Consider the following 22,922-nt stretch of genomic DNA (forward strand, 5'->3'; position numbering starts at 1 on the left):
GTGTAACTACAGCTATCTGTACATGGTCTGTGTGATTGTACTCTATGATTGTGTGGTCTGGAGCTGGGCCAGGCAGCATGGCATTGGGATTATTGTGTTTCAGAGCCAGAGTGTAATGTCTGTTTGACTCCTGTTTCTGGGCATGATGAGGTATGTTAATGAGAGCTGAACCAGAGCTGTGATGTAGTGGACTAGCAGTTCGCATGCATGTGTGTGTTTGTGAGATCTCTTGGATCTCTTTTTCTGCCCTTCTCACTCTCTCTTTCTGAGGTTGTGTGTGTTGGGATATATGTGGTGTGCTGGAATGGCTAGGTTGGAGAGGCAACAGGCTAATGTCTCTCTCTCTCCCTGTCTGTCTGTTTGTTCCAGTGGGGACCCCGTACTACATGTCTCCAGAGAGAATACATGAAAACGGATACAACTTCAAATCTGACATCTGGTCGCTAGGCTGCCTGCTCTACGAGGTAATGTATACAATACACATATACTGTACTGTGGCATACTGTACACAGAAACCCATACCCGCACACATTACTGGGGTAAAGGTGGATATGAGACCTGTTGTGTGTTTGAAGCTAGCAGGGAATTCACAGTGACATGTCCATGTGGTGCAGATCAACTGGGTGGTTGTGCTGAGCACTGATACTGACAAGTAAAATTACCCTCTCAGAACCCTTTTTACCTTACAGACCACACGAGAGAGGGGGTAGAGCGAGGGGGACAGGTCTTACAGGTGTGTGTGTTGGATGTAAAGATCTTGAATGTCTGTGAGGGTCATACACGTGTGTTTGAGAGAACATACATGTTCAGTGTTATGCCTGGGGGTCTAGATGGGTGAAAGACAGACAATACCTGGCCATTGTCTCTCTGTCTGCATCTCCTATACTGTTTGATGGAGGATCGTGTGTGTGTGCGTGCCCACATGCCCATGTGCATGCGTGTTTGTTTGTGATGAGGTCACCCCCATTATATTCACCTGACCATGCCCACCTCCGGCATTGTGCTAACGGGACGATGCCTAGTTGCCGGAGAGGTCTCCCTTGGTGACCGGGAGGGCACGACAACAGCAGGTTGGAGATTGATGATGGCGCCGGAGAGGATGGCTACCGTTTTATTGGCTCTTAACCAACTGGCCACTAGGAGCGCCACCTGAGGTAGAGTATCTCATTATAAGCTGTAGACTACTATCTACCAAGAGATTTTTCATCTGTATTTTTCGTAGCGGTCTACATGCCACCACAGGCCGATGCAGGCACTAAGACTGCACTCAAAACCCTTTACGCCAAACACAGGGACGTGTGCAAAGCTCGCCCTCCATTTGGCAGATCTAACCATAATTCTATCCTCCTAATTCCGGCTTACAAGCAAAAATGAAAGCAGGAAGCACCAGTGACTCGGTCAATAAAAAAGTGGTCAGATGAAGCAGATGCTAAACTACAGGACTGTTTTGCCAGCACAGACTGGAATATGTTCCGGGGTTCTTCCAATGGCATTGAGGAGTACACAAGACAAACTAAACACCTTCTTTGCCCGCTTTGAGGATAATACCGTGCCACTGTCGCAGCCCGCTAACAAGGACTTTCCCCTTCTCCGTGGCCAACGTGAGTAAAACATTTAAACGTATTAACCCTTGCAAGGCTGCTGGCCCAGACGGCATCCCTAGCTGCATCCTCTGAGCATGCGCAGACCAGCTGGCTGGTGTGTTTACGGACATATTCAATCGCTCCCTATGCCAGTCCCCACATGCTTCAAGATGGCCACCGTTGTTCCTGTACCCAAGAAGGCAAAGATAACTAAATGACTACAGCCCTGTAGCACTTACTTCGTCATCATGAAGTGTTTTGAGAGACTAGTCAAGGATCATATCACTTCCACCTTACCGGCCATCCCAGACCCACCTCAGTTTGCATACCGCCCCAACAGGTCCACAGACGATGCAATTGCCATCACACTGCACACTGCCCACTGCCCTATCCCATCTGGACAAGAGGAATACCTATGTAAGAATGCTGTTCATTGACAGCATAGAGCTCAGAATTCAACACCATAGTACCCTCCAAGCTCATCATCAAGCTGGAGGCCCTGGGTCTCAACACCGCCTCAACACTAGTGCACTATATTCTTCAAAATAACATTCAATGTTCCATCAACATAAAATTGTGTCAACAAATAAAATCACTAACAATTATCGTACAAACCAAACCATCAGTCTGCTGTTGAACTAACAATTGCAATTGGGTCCTGGACTTTCTGACAGGCCGCCTCCAGGTGGTGAAGGTAGGAAACAACATCTCCACTTCGCTGACCCTCAACACTGGGTCCCACAAGGGTGTGTGTTCAGCCCCCTCCTGTACTCCCTGTTCACTGACGACTGCGTGCACGCCTCCAACTCAATCGTCAAGTTTGCAGATGACACAACAGTAGTGGGCATGATTACCAACAACGACGAGACAGCTTATAGGAAGGAGGTGAGGGCACTTGGAGTGTGGTGTCAGCAAAACAGCCTCTCACTCAACGTCAACAAAACAAAGGAGATGACCATGGACTTCAGGAAATAGCAGAGGGAGCACCCCCCCATCCACATCGACAGGACCAGTGGAGAAGGTGGAAAGTTTTAAGTTCCTCTGCATACACATCACGGACAAACTGAAATGGTCCACCCACACAGACAGTGTGGTTTGGAAGGCGCAACAGCGCCTCTTCAACCTCAGGAGGCTGAAGAAATTTGGCTTGACACCCAAAACCCTGACAAAATTTGACAGGTGCGCAATCGAGAGCATCCTGTTGGGCTGTTAAACAGCCTGGTACGGCAACTGCTCCTCCCTCAACCGCAAGGCTCTCCAGAGGGTGGTGCAGTCTGCACAACGCATCACCGGGGGTAAACTACCTGCCCTCCAGGACACCTACAACACCCGATGTCACAGGAAGGCCAAAAAGATCATCAAGGACAACAACCACCCGAGCCACTGCCTGTTCACACCGTTTCCATCCAGAAGGCGAGGTCACTACAGGTGCATCAAAGCTGGGACCGAGAGACTGAAAAACAGCTTCTATCAGAAGGCCATCAGACTGCTAAACAGCAATGACTAACTCAGAGAGGCTGCTGCCTACATTGAGACCCAATCACTGGCCACTTTAGTAAATGGATCACTAGTCACTTTAAACAATGCCACTTTAAATAATGCCACTTGAATAATGTTTACATATCTTACATTACTCATATCATATGTATATACTATATTTTATACCATCTATTGCACCTTGCCTATGCCGCTCGGCAATCGCTCATCCATATATTTATGTGTACATATTCTCATTCACCCCTTTTAGATTTGTGTGTATTAGGTAGTTGTTGGTAAATTGTTAGATTACTTATTAGATATTACTGCACTGTCGGAACTAGAAGCACAAGCTTAAACATTTGCTATGTGTATGTGTGTACGTGACCAATAAAACATTTCATTTGACATCAGTCACTGGCTTCATCAATAAGTGCATCGATGACATCGTCCCCACAGTGACTGTACGTATATACCCCAACCAGAAGCCATTGATTACAGGCAACATCCGCACTGAGCTAAAGGGTCGAACTGCCGCTTTCAAGGAGCGGGACTCTAACCTGGAAGCTTATAAGAAATTGTACATATTACCTCAATTACCATGACACCGGTGCCCCCGCACATTGACTCTGTACCGATACCCCCTGAGTATAGCCTCACTATTGTTATTTTACTGCTGCTCTTTAATTATTTGTTACTTTTATCTCATTCTTTTTTTTAGGTATTTTCTTAAAACTGCATTGTTGGTTAAGGGCTTGTAAGTAAGCATTTCACTTTAAGGTCAACACCTGTTGTATTCAGAGCATTTCACAAATAAAATTAGTTTCGATTTGGTCACGTGTAGGTCAATATGGCGGTCTCACTGCACCCCCTCCCCAGCCCAGACCTACCGATTGTAAGATGGCGCCGGAGGGGATGGCGGCCGTTTTATGGGCTCTTAACCAACCGTGATATTTATATATTTTTTTTGCATTGTTTATAACTTATTTTGTACATAATGTTGCTGCTACCGTCTCTTCTGACTGAAAAGAGCTTCTGGACATCAGAACAGTGATTAAAGCAGGAAGAAACAGTGACTCGATCAATAAAAAACTGGTCAGATGAAGCAGATGCTAAGCTACAGGACTGTTTTGCTAGCACGGGCTGGAATATGTTCCGGGATTCTTCGGATGGCATTAAGGAGTACACTACATCAGTCACTTTCAAGCAGCGGGACTCTAACCCGGAAGTTCATAAGAAATCCCGCTATGCCCTCCGATGAACCATCAAACAGGCAAAGTGTCAATACAGGACTAAGATCAAATCGTACTTCACCGGCTCCAACGCTCGTCGGATGTGGCAGGGCTTGCAAACTATTACAGACTACAAATGGAAGCACAGCCGAGAGCTGCCCAGTGACACGAACCTACCAGACGAGCTAAATTACTTCTATGCCTGTTTTAAGGCAAGTAACTATATGCATGAGAGCATCCACGTTCCGGGCGACTGTGTGATCACGCTCTCCGCAGCCGATGTAAGACCTTTAAACAGGTCAACATTCAAAAGGCCGCAGGGCCAGACGGATTACCTGGACATGTACTCCAAGCATGCGCTAACCAACTGTCTTCACTGACATTTTCAACTTCTCCCTGTCTGAGTCTTTATTACCAACATGTTTCAAGCAGACCACCAAATACCCTGTGCCCATGAACATTAAGGTAATCTGCCTAAATGACTACCGACCCGTAGCACTCATGTCGGTAGCCAAGTGCTTTGAAAGGCTGGACATGGCTCACATCAACACCATTATCCCAGAAACCCTCGACACACTCCAATTTGCATACCACCCTAACAGATCCACAGATGATGCAATCTCTATTGTACACCACACTGCCCTTTTCCACCTGGACAAAAGGAACACCTATGTGAGAATGCTATTCATTGACTATAGCTCAGTGTTCAACACCATACTGCCCTCAAAGCTCATCACAAAGCTAAGGACCCTGGGACTAAACACCTCCCTCTGCAACTGGATTCTGGACTTACTGACGGGCCGCCCCCAGGTGGTAAGGGTAGATAACAACACATCCGCCTACTCTGATCCTCAACACGGGGGCCCCTCAGGAATGCGTGATATGTCCCCTCCTATATTCCCTGCTCACTCATGATTGCACAACCAGACTCCAACACCATCATTAAATTTGCCATTGACACGAGTTGTAGGCCTGATCACCGATCATCAGAGTCCTGACCGTGTGGTGCAAGGACAACAACCTCTCCCTCAACCTCTCCCTTGGGACGGCAGGTAGCCTAGTGGTTAGAGCGTTGGGCCATTAACCGAAAGGTTGCTGTATCGTATCCCCGAGCTGACAAGGTAAAAATCTGTCGTTCTACCCCTGAGCAAGGCAGTTAACCCACTGTTCCCGGGTAGGCCGTCATTGTAAATATGAATTTGTTCTTAAAAACTATTACATCTAGATGTTCCGCTAGCGGAACACCGCCTCAATATCCAGTGATATATCCAATGATAACTCCTCAAAAATCCCAAAACTTCCATTTTTCAAACATATTACTATTTTACACCATTTTAAAGACACGACTCGCCTTTATCTAACCACATTGTCCGATTTCAAAAAGGCTTTACAACGAAAGCAAAACATTAGATTATGTCAGGAGAGTACCCAGCCAGAAATAATCAAACACCCATTTTTCAAGCTAGCATATAATGTCACAAAAACCATAGCTACATGCAGCACTAACCTTTGATGATCTTCATCAGATGACACTCCTAGGACATTATGTTATACAATACATGCATGTTTTGTTCAATCAAGTTCATATTTATATCAAAAACCAGCTTTTTTCATTAGCATGTGATGTTCAGAACTAGCATACCCACCGCAAACTTCCGGTGAATTTACTAAATTACTCACGATAAACGTTCACAAAAAACATAACAATTATTTTAAGAATTATAGATACAGAACTCCTTTATGCAATCGCGGTGTCCGATTTTAAAATAGCTTTTCGGCAAAAGCACATTTTGCAATATTCTGAGTAGATAGCCCGCCCATCATGGCTAGCTATTTTGACACCCACCTAGTTTGGCCCTCACCAAACTCAGATTTACTATAAGAAAAATTGGATTACCTTTGCTGTTCTTCGTCAGAATGCACTCCCAGGACTTCTACTTTACACCCAATGTTGTTTTGGTTCCAAATAATCCATAGTTATATCCAAATTGCGGCGTTTTGTTCTTGCGTTCAAGACACTATCCGAAGGGTGACGCGCCGGCGCATATCGTGACAAAAATGTCAACATTTTCCATTACCGTACTTCGAAGCATGTCAAACGCTGTTTAAAATAAATGTTATGCGATTTTTCTCGTAAAATAGCGATAATATTCCTACCCGGGAGACGTTGTTTTCGTTCAAAAACTGAAAATGTAAAATGGACTCTTCACGTGCACCCGTGTCATTGTTCTCAGATTGACCACTATCCAAATGCGCTACTGTTTTTCGCCCAGGGACTGCAGAGTCATCATTCCCCGTTCTGGCGCCTTCTGAGAGCCTATGGGAGCCTTAGAAAATGTCACGTTACAGCAGAGATCCTCTGTTTTCGATAAAGAGGCTATAGAAGGCCAAGAAATGGTCAGAGAGGGTACTTCCTGTATAGAATATTCTCAGGTTTTGGCCTGCCATATAAGTTCTGTTATACTCACAGACACCATTCAAACAGTTTTAGATACTTTAGGGTGTTTTCTATCCAAATCAAACAATTATATGCATATTCTAGTTTCTGGGCAGGAGTAATAACCAGATTAAATCGGATACGTTTTTTATCCGGCCGTGAAAATACTGCCCCCTATCATAAACAGGTTAACTGACTTGCCTAGTTAAATAAAGGTTAACTTAACTCAGTGTGATCAAGACAAAGGAGATGATTGTGGACTACAGGAAAAAGAGGACCGAGCACGCCCCCATTCTCATTGACGGGGCTGTAGTGGAGCAGGTTGAGAGCTTCAAGTTCCTTGGTGTCCACATCACCAACAAACTAACAGGGCCTCCCCCTCAGGAGACTGAAAAGATTTGGCATGGGTCCTCAGATCCTCAAAAGGTTCTACAGCTGCACCATCAAGAGCAGCCTGACGGGTTGCGTCACTGCCTGGTATGGCAACTGCTTGGTCTACGACCGCAAGGCACTACAGAGGGTAGTACGTACGGCCCAGTACATCACTGGGGCCAAGCTTCCTGCCATCCAGGACCTCTGTACCAGGCGGGGTAGGTCAGAGGAAGGCCCTTAAAATTGTCAAATACTCCAGCCACCCTAGTCGTAGACTGGGTGACTGTTCTCTCTGCTATTGCACGGCAAGCTGTACCGGAGCGCCAACTCTAGGTCCAAGAGGCTTCTAATGCCAAGCCATAAGACTCCTAAACATCTAATCAAATGGCTACCCAGACTATTTGCATTGCCCCCCCTCCTCCTTTACGCTGCTGCTACTCTCTGTTATTATCTATGCGTAGTCACTTTAATAACTCTACCTACATGTACATATTACCTCAATTACCTCGACTAACCGGTGCCCCGGCACTTTGCCTTGACTCTGTACCGGTACCCCCTGTATATAGCCTCGCTATTGTTATTTTACTGCTGCTCTTTAATTATTTGTTACTTTTATTTCTTAATTTTTTTTGTATTTTTCTTAAAACTGCATTGTTGGTTAAGGGCTTGTAAGTAAGCATTTCACTGTAAGGTCAACACCTGATTTGACCTCACGTTAGCATTATCGGCTCACACACAAGAAAAAGTTTCCTCTCTGTCCTTCCCTCCCTGTTACTCTCCAACTCTCCCATCCCTAACCGTTGGTCGTCTCTAACGTGTGCTTATGTGATTAGCATGACCTTGTAACTAACAAGAATATTTCCCAGGACATAGACATATTTTATATGGGCAGAAAGCTTACATTCTTGTTAATCTAACTGTACTGTCCAATTTACAGTAGCTATTACAGTGAAAAAATACCATGCTATGGTTTGAGGAGAGTGCACAACAACAACAAAAACTTTTATCATGGCAACTGGTTATTTAACTCTGAAGGTAAATAATGTATTTACATTCAGTAATCTTGCTCTGATTTGTCATCCTGAGGGTTCCCAGAGATAAAATGTAGCATAGTTTTGTTTGATAAAATAGGATTTTATATTAAAATGTAGGAACTGGGTTCTACAGTTTGAACCCCAGCTGTGTCTCTCTCTGTTGGACCATATGTTTCTGTTTGAAACCACTCTCCCCTCGCTTCCCTCACCTCCCTTCCCTTCCCATATAGCTTGATGCCACTGGGTGTTTGACCTTTTAAATGGGACACATACAAGATGAGGAACATGCTAAAGATTGTTAGATCTTCCGTGTCCCTGTTGTATCTATACATCTGTCTCCCGAGTGGCTAAGCAATCTAAGGCACTGCATCTCAGTGCAAGAGGCGTCACTACAGTCCCTGATTCCGGCCATGATTGGTGAGTCCCATAGGGTGGCGCCCAATTGGCCCAGCGTTGTCCGGGTTTGGCCCGGGGTAGGCCGTTATTGTAAATAAGAATTTGTTCTTAACTGACTTGCCTAGTTAAATAAAGGTTAAATAAAAAAAATTAAATATATCAGTCATAGTAAGTACATTTTTCCTCTCATGTTAGATAACAGCTATAAGTCCTTAAAAGCACCTGCGTAGGTCTGCTGTAAAAACAGTTTCATTTCACATTAACTTAATTTCACTTGAACTTTTAACATATAATTAGAAAGGCTTCATATAGTATTCCAGTGTTAGTTATCCACTGAGCTTTACCTTTGTGCCTGCTCTCCCCACACTTCTCTCTACTGTCAGAGTTTAATGTAATAGCTTAGTGAATTAATTTGTGTGTACACGAGTGCTCGTGCACACTCACATTCTCTCCCTTTCCCTCTCTCAGCTAGGCCTGCAATAATTAATACAGTACATTAATACAGTAGATTAACAGACAAACGTTATGTTTTCCCACATAATTTGTCATGTTCTATGACTACGGAAAGAAAGAAAAATGAAAGAAAGTGATTGCATCTGAAATGTAGTTCTTTACAACAGTTGAGTCAGGAGGGAGAGGGGAGAGATAGATAGATAATAGAGAGGGATTAATGCAGAGGGATCAATATTCATTAAGAGAAGCTAGACCTCCTTATACATTCTCTTTAACACGGCTAGGGCCTCATGCTTACACACAAGCTGAACTATAGAGGACACACACACACACACACACACACACACACACACACTGGACAGCTAGAGGGTAGAGGAGGAGGCAAAGAACCAGCGAGAGAGAAATTGAGGTGTTTCTGTGTGTGTGTGTGCGTGTGCGTGCCACTAGCAGCCCCTTAGACAGACAGACAGCAGGCGTGCGTGTGCGGAAGACGACCCTGGAATACCAATGAGCTGACCCCCCCACCCCCCCTCCCCTTCCTCCCCACACACACACACACACAGGCCCCGGAGGTCATAGAGCGAGTCAATCATTTCGCCCAACCTGAAATGAGCCTGTGTGTGTGCAGGGCCGGCAGCTGTCAGGGGCCAGGAGTAGCAGACATTAATGAACCAGATGAATAGTGCAAAAATTCCCAAATACAAACAGGACAGTTGACATTTTTCATCTGTCAAAAGAAGAAGATTCATGAAAATACCATGGTCCTTGTTTAACCCTTTACTGGCTACAGCTGCTGCCTGCCTCCCCCTCCTTTCTCTGTTTTACTCTCTCTTTCTCCTCTCTCTCCTCTCTCTCTCTCTCTCTCTCTCTCTCTCTCTCTCTCTCTCTCTCTCTCTCTCTCTCTCTCTCTCTCTCTCTCTCTCTCTCTCTCTCTCTCTCGGAATACATGCAGTAACCCTACATATTCCACTGCCACACACTGTGATGGTGCAGAGGGAATGTCCATGGGAGAGACTTCCTGCTGAGATTCTAGCACAATCATCCTTATTTCTCATTGGCTGATATGACAGAGGCTGTCTTAACTATATCCAACACTCATTGGGCTCCTTGATCTCTACTTTATCTCCTCCTGTTGGCACTCTGAGATGGAGGGACGGGCCAAGGGATGGAGAGAGGGGTAGAGTAACTGCTTTAATGGAAGCAATGTGTCTCGTTTTCTATCCTCCCCTCGTTGCTAGGCAATTTCCCAGTTGCTTGATTAAGCGGTAATAAATTATAAAGATGGTGTGAGGAAGAGAGAGGACAGGGGGAGAAAGAGCCTAACATCTGGAAGAAAAGTGACACCAGTCTCAATGGCTGCTTCTGCTAATGTCTGCCTCTCCTCTCCCAGCTCTTCCCTGCCTCCCTCTTTTTCCACCCTCCCTATAGCCGCCTTTACCCACGCCCCCTCCTTCCCCTCTCCGCCACTCTTCCTCCTCTTTGTGGCTACAGTCTTCATACTGAAAACAGAGAGATAAAAATGGTATGCACAAGTTCATCTAACTCTGGGGAAGTAGATAAAGGGCCTCATTGCCAAAATCCCGATGTATCCCTTTAAGTCCCATGGTCATTGAGAAGGCCAAATTCAGATAGTGTAATAGTGTTTCAGTAGTGTGTAATTTGTCTTCCACTAAGCAGAAAATGTGTGTAACTAAATGATCTCTCTCTCCCTCCCTCAGATGGCAGCTCTCCAGAGCCCATTCTATGGCGATAAGATGAACCTGTACTCTCTGTGTAAGAAGATAGAGCAGTGTGACTACCCTCCGCTCCCTTCCGACCACTACTCTGAAGAGGTACCACTTCAACACTCACTTTACCTTCTTTCACCCTACCTTCTCTCCATCTCTCTCACCCCCAAATCACCTCATCATACTGTGGGGTCTGGAATTATTGACACGCTTGATAAAGATGAACGGAAATTACTGTTTATTTCAAGTATTGAGCTATATTGTATACAACATTTTGTAAATTATATTATTTTTTTCTAATGCAATTGCTCAGAGAAAGATTTTGTTTAACAAGTAGTACTGTTATTTTCTTCAAAAAAGCAAGGGGTCAAATTTATTGACACCCCTGTTTTCAATACCTTTCAATACATCACCTTGTGAGGATAATGGCACTGAGCCTTTTTCTAAAATGAGTTGGAGAACACATTGGGAGGGATCTTACACAATTCCTCCGTACAGAATCCTTCCAGGGCCCGGATTCCCGATAGCGAAAGTTACATAGGCTTAGGAGTGTTTTTAACGATGCATCTTTCCCAAAACACCACGCAGAGAGAACGTTCGCTAAGTGCGTCGTTGAGGCTTGTGTCGATACTGATAGGGTCGAAAGGCAATGCTGCCTTCGGGTCAGCTTTCTCCATTCAAAACTTACCTTAACATTAGAATTATTGCACCATACTGACGACAGATCAGCTCCTAGAAAGATATTACCTAAGGCTGCAAATATTGAGACGGCTTATTGTAATGTTTTCCCAGAATCATGCACTAAATCAAGATTTGGCACCTCATTGCGCACATGTTAGGCTACACATCATGAAATATATAGGGACATATTACGGACAGTAGCCTACAAGTAGCAAAATAGAACTCTGTTGATTGAACATGAAATGTATTTCAATTTGATTAAAATAGGCCTATAGCCTACTGTATTTATATTTTAATGCAGTCATCTCAGTTTTTATTTATAGTATCTTTTTATACGTCGCTTGTTTGTATCAATTGCAAAGACATTGGCAACTTTGTATTTTAGTCAACTTTGTTCTGAGGTTATCGGTGGGCACAGAAAGACATAGAATAACATGGTTTATGTTTAGTGGAGATCATCTGTGTATAAAGTGATGGTGGAGGACAAAAAAAAACATCTAACGACAAAATTAGCTGTTCTACGAGTGGTCTGAGGCAGGCGTTATATTACGAGTGTTTTCAAGAGCAACGTTAATACAATGGTTTTATGAACAGCTCGGCGATTTAACGGTGCTCCTACGAAGGTTCTAACAATGAACTTGGCCTTCAGATGCTTTTGGGAAATTTCGCTTGGCATGTCTCAGTCTCTGGACTTGAAACCCATTAAAAACCTGTGGTTTGAATTGAAGAGGGCACTACATAAGCACAGATGAAGGATATCAAGAATCTGGAAGCATTCTGTAATGAGTAATTGTCTAAGATCCCTCCCAATGTGTTCTCCAACTCATAAAACATTTTAGAAAAAGACTCCGTCATCTGCCGTTATCCTCGCAAGGTGGTGTTTTGAAAGGTATTCAAAACAGGGGTATCAATAACCTTGACCCCTATCTTTTTGAGAGAAAAAAATATTACTTCTCTGAACAATTGTACGTATACAATAATATAATTTCCCCAATTTTTTTTGGCCAACAGTATACATTTTTATACAGTAATTTCTGCTCATCTTTATTAAGGGTGTCAATAATTTCAGACCTCACTGTAGATCCAACTATACAGATGTCGTATCTTAATTTGACACTTTTCGTTGCATGAGGAAAAAAACCTTTAACAGGAGGATTTGAATATCTGAAAAAATATTTAGTCACCGCCAGCGGGCAACTGGAAGCGGTGATTTAATATACTATGCAGTACTGTACCTGTACCTACATTTTACCTTATGTAGTCTATGTGCAGGCTACAGCACGTCTCTTGTGGATTATATTGAATTGACATTTGTAGGGGGTAGGTGTATTTTTTGTTAGGGAAATATAGTTGATTTAGATCAATTGTTTTATTAAATGTTGAAGGCAAGCAATCGGCAAAATACATTTTTGGAATTGTATAAATGTATTTTTATTTTTTTATACCTTATTTACATAAGTATTCAGACCCTTTGCTATGAGACTTGAAATTAAGCTCACTTGCATCCTATTTCCATTGATCAACCTTGAGATGTTTCTACAAATTGATTGGAGTCCACCTGTGGTAAATTCAATTGATTGGACATTATTTGGAAAGGCACAAAGCTGTCTATATAAGATCCCACGGTTGACAGTGCATGTCAGAGCAAAAACCAAGCCATGAGGTCAAAGGGATTGCCCGTAGATCTGGGGAAGGGTACCAAAACATTTCTGCACCATTGAAGATCCCCAAGAACACAGTGTCCTCCATCATTCTTAAGTGGAAGAAGTTTGGATCCACCACGACTCTTCCTATAGTTGGCCGCCCGGCCAAACTGAGCAATTGGGGGGCGAAGGGCCTTGGTCAGGGAGGTGACCAAGAACCCGATGATCACTCTGACAGAGCTCCAGAGTTCCTCTGTGGAGATGGGAGAACCTTCCAGAAGGACAACCACCTCTGCAGCACTCCACCAATCAGGCCTTTATGGTTCAGTGGCCAGACGGAAGCCACTCCTCAGTAAAAGGCACATGACAGCCAGCTTGGAGTTTGCCAAAAGGCGCCTAAAGACTCTCAGACCATGATTATCTGGTCAGATGAAACCAAGGTTGAACTCTTTGGCTTGAATGCCAAGCATCACATCTGGAGAAAACCTGGCACCATCCCTACGGTGAAGCATGGTGGTGGTAGAGAGACTAGTCATCATTCGTGGGGGACGACATGTTTACTGTGGCCTTGTTTAGTTCAGTTACCTTCCCTTTCTTGGGTACAGGTGGGCATTTTGAAGCAAGTGGGGACAACAGACTGGGATAGGGAGAGATTGAATATGTCTGTAAACACACCAGCCAGCAGGTCTGCACATGCTCTGAGGATGCTGCTTGGGAGCTTTGTGAAGGTTAACACACTTTAATGTCTTACGTTGGCCACGGAGATTGGGGGCACACAGTCCTCGTGAGCGGTGGGGGCCCGTGTCGCCAGCTCCGTGTTTTTTTCCCCTCAAAGCGGGCAAAGGTGTTTAGCTTGTCCATGAGCGAGGAGTTGTATCCGCGACGTGGCTGGCTTTCCCTTTATAGTCTGGGATTTTATGGACTCCCACATGCGTCTTGTGTCTGAGCTGTTAAGTTTTGGCTCAACTTTGTCCCTGTACTGTTGTTGCCTCATTGATTGCCTTACGGAGGACATAGATAGTCTGTTTGTACACGTCCATGTTCCCAGTCACCTTCCCGTGGTTACATGTGGTGGTTCGCTCTTTCAGTTTTGCACGAATGCTGCCATCTGTCCATAGTTTTTGGTTTGCATAAGTTCTAATCATCACAGTAGGAACAACATCCTCTATACATTTCCAGATTAACCCAGTCACCGAGTCAGTGTATACGTCAATACAATTCCAAGAGGCGACCCAGAACATTTCACAGTCCGTGTGATCAAAATAATCTTGAAGCATAGATTCCGATTGGTCAGACCAACATTGAACAGTCCTTACTTCCGGCTTAAGTTCCTGCCTATAGTGTGTGTGCGTGCATGTGTCTCGCTAGTCGCTACCCATGAGCCACCCACCTTCCCCCACCCATTCCCCATATCACCCCTCTATCACCACATCCAGGAAAGAGAGGGAGATGGGAAGGGAAGCGAGATATGGAAAAGGAGACGGAGGGATGGGATGGGTGTTGCCTGCAGCGCCTGTCTGGATATAAACAATGCTCCTGAAGCATCGGCAGGAAACTGTCAGCTGCTCATCTTTGTTGTGTCATTTACTGTCTCCTCCGTTTGCTCCCCCCCTTCTCTCCCCCCTCCACCTGACACCATCCCTCCGTCCCCCCTCCATCTCTCTGCTGCGAAGAGGCAAATCAGTATTTTACATATCTGAATCTCTTCATCGCTAATCCCCCTCTTTCTCCATTCTGTGGGACTGTTTGCATTTGCATCACACACACACCCTGGCGCACACACACTCACTTTTACACTCTGTTCTTTATTGAGCTGCTACTCTGTTCTTTATTTTACTCTTATTGTTATTATCTATCCTGATGCCTAGTCACTTTACCCTGCCTTCATGTACATGTCTACCTCTAACTCTGCACATTGATCTGGTACTGATACTCCCTGTATATAGCTCCATTCTTGTATATTTTATTTCTATTCCTCTTGTGTTACTTTTTATTTATATTATTTTTAAACCCTGCATCGTTGGGAAGGGCTCGTAAGCAAGCATTTCACTATAAAGTCTACACCAGTTCATTTCGGCGCATGTGACGAATAACATTTGATTTGATTTGACACGCCGTTCGCTGCCTGACGAGGACTCGCCGAGCCTCGCGCCACGCAACAGCAGCCAGGAAGTTGGCAGGCGGTTACCATAGTGACCTTACACAGGCGCACGATCTTTATTTTTTCCCTTTTTTTTTTTTTTATAATGGCGGTCGCTGTTCCACCTCTGAACCGTCTATCTGCTCCAATCAGCCGCTCCGCTCGGCTTCAAGTGTAAAGGCTGTCTCCGAGACGGTGTGTGTGTGTCTTTATGTAATACGCGTACGTGTCTCTGCCTGATTTGGCGCTGTGCGAGCAACTTGTGTGTGTGTGTGTGTGTGTGTCTCTCAGGTTGGCTGAAAGTAGATTCACAAGGCCATGGGGCAATTAACATACTTACCCCCCTGCTGTATTTAGTTACAGCACCTGTAGCTTGCTAGCTGCTATTGAAACAGGAATAGGGTGACAATGAGAGATTTGTGTTTCTGTCATTAGATTTGTTCATTTGTCTGGAATGTTTTTTTTTAACACGAGACAAGCGGCTCACTTTGTGCTTTCTCTCAGGATAATGTCTAATAGCTGATATCTCTGTCTTCCTCTCTCTGTTTTCTGTCTCCATCTCTCTCCCTCTCTCTCTGCCCACCCCCCTGTCTCTGTTCCTCTCTTTCCCCTCCTCTCTCCCTCTTCTTCCTCTCTCCATCTAGCTGAGGAAGGTGGTAGATATGTGTATTAACCCCGACCCAGAGAAGAGGCCGGACATCATGTATGTGTATGACGTCGCCAAACACATGCACGGCCAGACGCAGCAGGGAAGCTAAGTCTACACCTGAGGATACAATACGACCCGCATCTCTTCCTCTCTTCCCTCCTCCTCTCATCCCTCGCTTCCACATAAGGACAGGCAGACACCAATCTTGTCTTTCACACAATCATGTATTAAGTTGTGCAAAAAAAAAGTTCTGTAATGTAAGTGTTTCGTTTTATTTAAGAGAAGGGGGTTATTTACAGTGCATTCGTAAAGTATTCAGAGCCCTTCACTTTTTCCACATTTTGCTGCTTTACAGGTTATTCTAAAATGGATTAAAAAAAAAATAATCCCCTCATCAATCTACACACAATACCCCATAATGATGTACAGTTGAAGTCGGAAGTTTACATACACCTTAGCCAAATACATTTAAACTCAGTTTTTCACAATTCCTGACATCCAAGTAAAAATTCCCTGTTTTAGGTCAGTTAGGATCACCACTTTATTTTAAGAATGTGAAATGTCAGAATAATAGTAGAGTGAATTAGTTCAGCTTTTATTTCTTTCATCACATTCCCAGTGGGTCAGAAGTTTACATGCACTCAATTAGTATTTGGTAGCATTGCCTTTAAATTGTTTAACTTGGGTCAAATGTTTTGGGTAGCCTTCCACAAGCTTCTCACAATAAGTTGGGTGAATTTTGGGCCATTCCTCCTGACAGAGCTGGTGTAACTGAGTCAGGTTTGTAGGCCTCCTTGCTCGCACACACTTTTTCAGTTCTGCCCACAAATTTTCTATGGGATTGAGGTCAGGGCTTTGTGATGGCCACTCTAATACCTTGACTTTGTTGTCCTTAAGCCATGTTGCCACAACTTTGGAAGTATGCTTGGGGTCATTGTCCATTTGGAAGACCCATTTGTGACCAAGCTATAACTTCCTGACTGATGTCTTGAGATGTTGCTTCAATATATCCACATAATTGTCTTTCCTCATGATGCCAGTGCACCAGTCCCTCCTGCAGCAAAGCACCCCCACAACATGATGCTGCCACCCCCATGCTTCACGGTTGGGGATGGTGTTCTTTGGCTTGCAAGCTTCCCCCTTTTTCCTCCTAACATAACGATGGTCATTATGGACAAACAGTTATATTTTTGTTTCATCAGACCAGAGGAGATTTCTCCAAAAAGTACAGTCTTTGTCCCCATGTGCAGTTGCAAACTGTAGTCTGGCTGTTTTTATGATGGTTTTGGAGCAGTGGCTTCTTCTTTGCCGAAAGGCCTTTCAGGTTATGTCGATATAGGACTCGTTTTACTGTGGATATAGATACTTTTGTACCCGTTTCCTCCAGCATCTTCACAGGGTCCTTTGCTGTTGTTCTGGGATTGATTTGCACTTTTCGCACCAAAGTACGTTCATCTCTAGGAGTCAGAACGCCTCTCCTTCCTGAGCGGTATGACGGCTGCATGGTCCCATGGTGTTTATACTTGTGTACTATTGTTTGTACAGATGAACATGGTACCTTCAGGCGTTTGGAAATTGCGGTGCCTGGTTTCCTCCAGACATAATATTTGGCATTCAGGCCGAAGAGTTCAATCTTGGTTTCATCAGACCAGAGAATCTTGTTTCTTATGGTCTGAGTCCTTTAGGTGTCTTTTGGCAAACTCCAAGTGGGCTGTCATGTGCCTTTTACTGAGGAGTGGCTTCCATCTGGCCACTCTACCATAAAGCCCTGATTGGTGGAGTGCTGCATAGAAGGTACTCCCATTTCCACAGAGTGAACTTCGGGTTCTTGGTCACCTCCCTGACCAAGGGCCTTCTATCCTGATTGGGCGGCCAGCTCTAGGAAGAGTCTTGGTGGTTCCAAGCTTCTTCCATTTGAGAATGATGGAGGCCACTTTGTTCTTGGGGACCTTCAATGCTGCAGAAATCTGTTGGTACCCTTCCCCAGATCTGTGCCTCGACACAATCCTGTCTCGGGGCTCTACAGATAACTCTTTCAACCTCATGGCTAGGTTTTTGCTCTGACATGCACTGTCAACTGTGGGACCTTATATAGACAGGTGTGTGCCTTTCCAAATCATGTCCAATCAATTTAATTTACCACCGGTATAGTCCAATCAAGTGGTAGAAACATATCAAGGATGATCAATGGAAACAGGATGCACCTGAGCTCAATTTCGAGTCTCATAGCAAAGGGTCTGAATACTTATGTAAATAAGGTATTTTTGTTTTTTATTTTCAAATATTTTCGCAAATGTCTAAACCTGTTTTCGCTTTGTCATTATGGGTTATTGTGTGTAGATTGGGGAAGGAAAAAATTGAATACATTTTATAATAAATAAAAAAGTGTCACATTTGCCTAATACAACAGGTTTAGGCCTTACCGTGAAATGCTTAGTTACAAGCCCTTAACCAACAATACAGTTCAAGAAATAGAGTTAAGAAAATATTTACTAAATAAACTTTAGTAAAAAATGTAATAAAAAGTAAGATAACAATAACGAGGCTTTATACAGGTTAGTCAAGGTAATTTGTACAGGTAGGGGTAAAGTGACTATGCATAGATAATAAACAGCGTAACGTTGTACCGTAACAAAATGTAGAATGAGTGAAGAGGTCTGAATACTTTCCGAATGCACTGTGTCCCAGATATATCCTCTCTCTATTCCTGTTGCGTTTAAAGATTGCTGCGGTTAAGAAACTTTCGATTTTCCTGTTGTACCCTCCTGCCCCCGGCCCTACCCCGGGGTGATGAGGGACTTTCAGAGGATTAGGATCTCAAGTTAGGATTCAACATTAAGTAGTCTGCTGACACCTGTATTACTGATGTATTTTGATAAATATCAATGAATATGTACTATATACAAACACACACACAGCAGAATCTGCAAAATATTAATGTTGAGAATTGTTATTTTAAGAACAGAATACTGTTAAGTGTAGATTATCTGTAGATTAGATTCTAAATCGTAACAACAACCAATAAATGAAGTGTTTTGATGGTTAAATGTTGCTGCGTTGCACTTTTTACCCCGGTACTGATAGGAAGGTGTGGTAATATGGCAGTGAATGTATTTCAGGAAGGATCGTGCTATGTATTTTACCAAAGAGCAGGGTAGTGAGCGAGTGAGAGAGCCCGAGTGAGAGAGCCCGAGTGAGTGAGAGAGAGCGAACTAGAGAGACGTCGCTAGTTAACAGCAAGGTTATACATGTATGTACTTGGTAATGTACATTTTATTGCCAGATATTGCTGCACTGTTGGAGCTAGAAACATAAGCATTTCGTTGCACCTGCGATAAAATCTACAAACTGTGTACGCGACCAATAAATTCCGATTTGATTTCATTTGAATGTTAATGAAATAATAACTAATATAAAAGCTTTGTCTGGGTAGTGCGGTCCATGACATGAGAAACAAAATGAAAACAGAAGTGCCTGTTAAAGTTATTAGTGATAATTCTAACTAATACTCCAACCCTATATTTTAGTTTTAAAATAAGCCCACTCTTAGACTTAGGAGTAGGCTCACCATAGATTGTAAATAGTGAATAGGATAGCTAGTAATCAACCATTTTGTTTTTGTGTGTGCTTTAGTTTTTTATCGGTGGTAGGGTCGTTTACTGAACTGAACTGATGCCTAAGTTTAACAATGATCACGTTGACACATCAAATCACCATTGTGCTGATGTCTGTCGTTTTGTTGTTGTTTGATTTGGGAAATGAACAATAGTGATACAATGCAGGAGGTACAGGATCTAATTCATTTCCATTGCACGTCTTGCTGATGTTTTTCTTTGTTTCCACAGTTCTCCACAATGTCCCACCAACTGATTGTTTGCTATATTCCATTTCAATTGTCAAGTTCTGTCAAACTCAGTCCTCTGTACACACCATTATTACACATTTGATGCCTTTCTCTACTCATCTTTCAGTGTCTGTAACTAATGGAAAATTAGCTGTACAGTAAGGGAGTTTTGTTAGTTACAATACATGCCTTATCAATAATGTCCTACTATCAGAATGGCTTTTGCACAGCACCATCATCAGTGTATGGAAAATGTTGCAAAGAATATACCAAATGTAAAATGGTATTTATTTGATCAGATAACAGATACGAGGATTGACAGTTTATTCAAGTGTCTTTTTAAATGTTTTATTCTATAACCTCCCCACCCCCTTGCTTTTCTTTCAGCTCTTGTTTTGGTAAAGACAAACATAATTTAGTCCTATTGCTTTGTAGAAGATTAAAGATGCAGTCCAGGATCTTAAGCGCTTACAAATTCGTAAAAAATAATGTACGAATTTGAATTCGTAACATATCATATGAATTGCAAAAAAAAACAGCATTTCTACAAAATGCATGATGTAGTACACCATTTTCGGGATCCGTTTAGGCTTGTGAGCACTACTTTCAAAAATACTGGCTGAAATTATACAAAACCTCTGCAGGATCCCTTTAAGTAATGTATTTACCTTAAAAAAAAATCCCTGTAAACACACACAGGTTGTCGTATGGAGGAAAGCACCAAGGCTCTTTTTTTAATGCTCATTGAGGGCACACACACACACCGTTCTTGTGCTCGATTAGATTGCTCACAGGGGTGATGACCTCAGCTCCATTGGTAGTGTGATGAGGATACTACACTCCCCTACATATTTATTTGGACAGTGAAGCTAAAACTTTTAATTTGGCTCTGTACTCTAGCTTTTTGGATTTGAGATCAAATGTTTTATGAGGCAACAGTACATAATGTCACCTTTTATTTGAAGATATTTTCATACTTATCGTTTTTACCGTTTAGAAATGAAAGCACTTTGTGTATCTAGTCCCCCCATTTGAAGGTGTAGTATGTATTTGGACAAATTCACTTATAGTGTATTACAATTAGAGAAAAGTTTAGTATTTGGTCCCATATTCCTACACGCAATGACTACATCAAGCGTGTGACTTTACAACTTTGTTGGATGCATTTGCAGTTTGTTTTGGTTGTGTTTCGGATTATGTTGTGCTCAATAGAACTGAATGGTTAATGGTTGTCATGTGAGTCACTTTAATTGTAAATAAGAATATAATATGTTTCTGAAAACTTCTACATTAATGTGGATCCTACCATGATTAGGGATAATCATGAATTAATTGTGAATATTGATGAGTGAGAAAGTTACAGGCATAAATATTATATCCCCCACCCCTGAAAAAATTATGCTAACCTCCCATGTTATTGGTAATGGTGAGGTTTGTTTTTGGGTCATGAACCTTTTTGCATCTAAGTGAATTTGTTTGAATACTATAAGTGCATTCATGTCTAACCGCTAAAACAGATATGTATGAAAATACCCTCAAATAAACGGTGGCATTCTGCACTGTCGCCTCATATAAAACATTTCATCTCAAGTCCAAAATGCTGGAGTATACAACCAAATGAAAAGTTTTAGATTCACTGTCCAAATAAATACATAGAGGAGTGTATATTATTCCTACCAGCCCTCTGAAGTTCTTATTGAAGTATTGGGGAGAAAAAATTGTTTTTGAACATTTCACGGCTGTCTTTCAAGATGTGCATCATAATTGCTTTGTATGCTAACTGAATGCAATAAAGTAAAAAGTATTTTGCAACATTGTCTGGATGATACCATGTCGCCCGCATACACTTCTTTTGAATGAAGATGGATCTCCAGAAAATCTCACAACTTGTTCAGACATCATTCTATCAGTGAATGCCTTTGACTGTACAAATCAATCAAATCCTGTCACATTCTTTATACTGTACGCTGCTTGTCAAATGAGAAATGCTCGCTAACAAGGATGTAAACAAATTTGTATACAACATTTGAGAGAAATAAGCCTTTTTGTGCTTATTTGAAAATTTCTGGGATCTTTTTAACTCATGAAACGGGACCAACACTTATTTATTTTTTTTAAAGTTTTTTTTTAACCTTTATTTATTACATTACCAGGAAACCTAATTAGAAATTATGTGGGATGTTCTGTGGTGGTTGTTACAGATGTTGTGCACAACATTTCAATGAATGTTAGGATACATATATATATTTTAAGGGGATAGATCAGCTATGAAATTAGCAGGTAGAATTGAAGTCTATCAAATAACATCATTTCAAATACTAAGTTTATTAGGTACACCCATCTAGTACTGGGTTGGACCCCCCTCTGCCTCCAGCACAGCCTGAATTCTTGGGGGCATGGACATGTTGCTCAATTCGTATCAAGGAACCTAACCTATGCCAGGAAAATATTCCCCACACTATTACACCACCACCACGAGCCTGTACCGTTGACATGAGACACAATGCTGCTTATGCATATCCTGACTCTCCCATCAGAATGACGCAACAATAACCGGGATTCGTCGGACCAGGCAATGTTTTTCCACTCCTCAATTGACCAGTGTTGGTGATCGTGTTCCTATTGGAGCCGCTCTTTTTGCTTTTAGCTGATAGGAGTGGAACCTGTGTGTTCGTTTGCTGCAATTGCCCATCCGTGACAAGGATCGGAGAGTTGTGCGTTCCGAGATGCCTTTTTGCACATCACAGTTGTACTGTGCCGTTATTTGCCTGTTTGTGGCCCGCCTGTTAGCTTGCACAATTCTTGTCATTCTCCTTCAACCTCTCATCAATGAGCTGTTTTAGTCCGCAGGACTGCCGTTGAGTGGATGTTTGTCGCACCATTCTCGGTAAACCCTAGACCAGTGGTCACCAACCTTTTTCTAAGTCAAGATCAATTTCTTAGTCCAAAAGCTAACCGAGATCTACCGCTCAAGATTTTTTTTAAACACAACTTAAAAAACGTGTCTATTAAAAATAATTCTGTAGCAATTAGGTTTGTGCAGTAGGCTATAGGCCCAATACATTATCATTGCACTTCAAAATTGTAGGTACAGTATATGATCACACAGGTAATAGATCATTTGTTGTATTACTTGTGAGGCACAGCCGTGTGCACAATAATTTGCTTTTTTTATTGTACTGAACTGATGGCTTGCATTTGATGTTCAGTCTGAGGGGAGGGAGGGAGCAACGGTGAGGCTGCCTCTCACCCCGC

General features: G+C 42.8%; 1 protein-coding gene across 6 annotated transcripts in view; it reads left to right on the plus strand.

Moving 5' to 3' along the window:
* nek7 (NIMA related kinase 7) overlaps nt 1–21,479 on the plus strand; it is a 140,092-nt gene extending 118,613 nt beyond the window's left edge. For 5 of the 6 annotated variants that reach the window (XM_014168702.3, XM_045705878.2, XM_014168704.3 and 2 more), the window contains 3 exons: nt 370–464; nt 10,702–10,815; nt 15,819–21,479. In XM_014168702.3, the coding sequence (XP_014024177.1) occupies nt 370–464; nt 10,702–10,815; nt 15,819–15,932 (323 nt within the window). In that variant the 3' untranslated portion in view covers nt 15,933–21,479. 6 annotated transcript variants of the gene reach the window in all.
* The last annotated feature ends 1,443 nt before the right edge of the window (nt 21,480–22,922 follow it).

This window comes from Salmo salar, chromosome 23 (assembly GCF_965601325.2).
Source record: "Salmo salar chromosome 23, fSalSal1, whole genome shotgun sequence".
Taxonomy (NCBI): domain Eukaryota; kingdom Metazoa; phylum Chordata; class Actinopteri; order Salmoniformes; family Salmonidae; genus Salmo; species Salmo salar.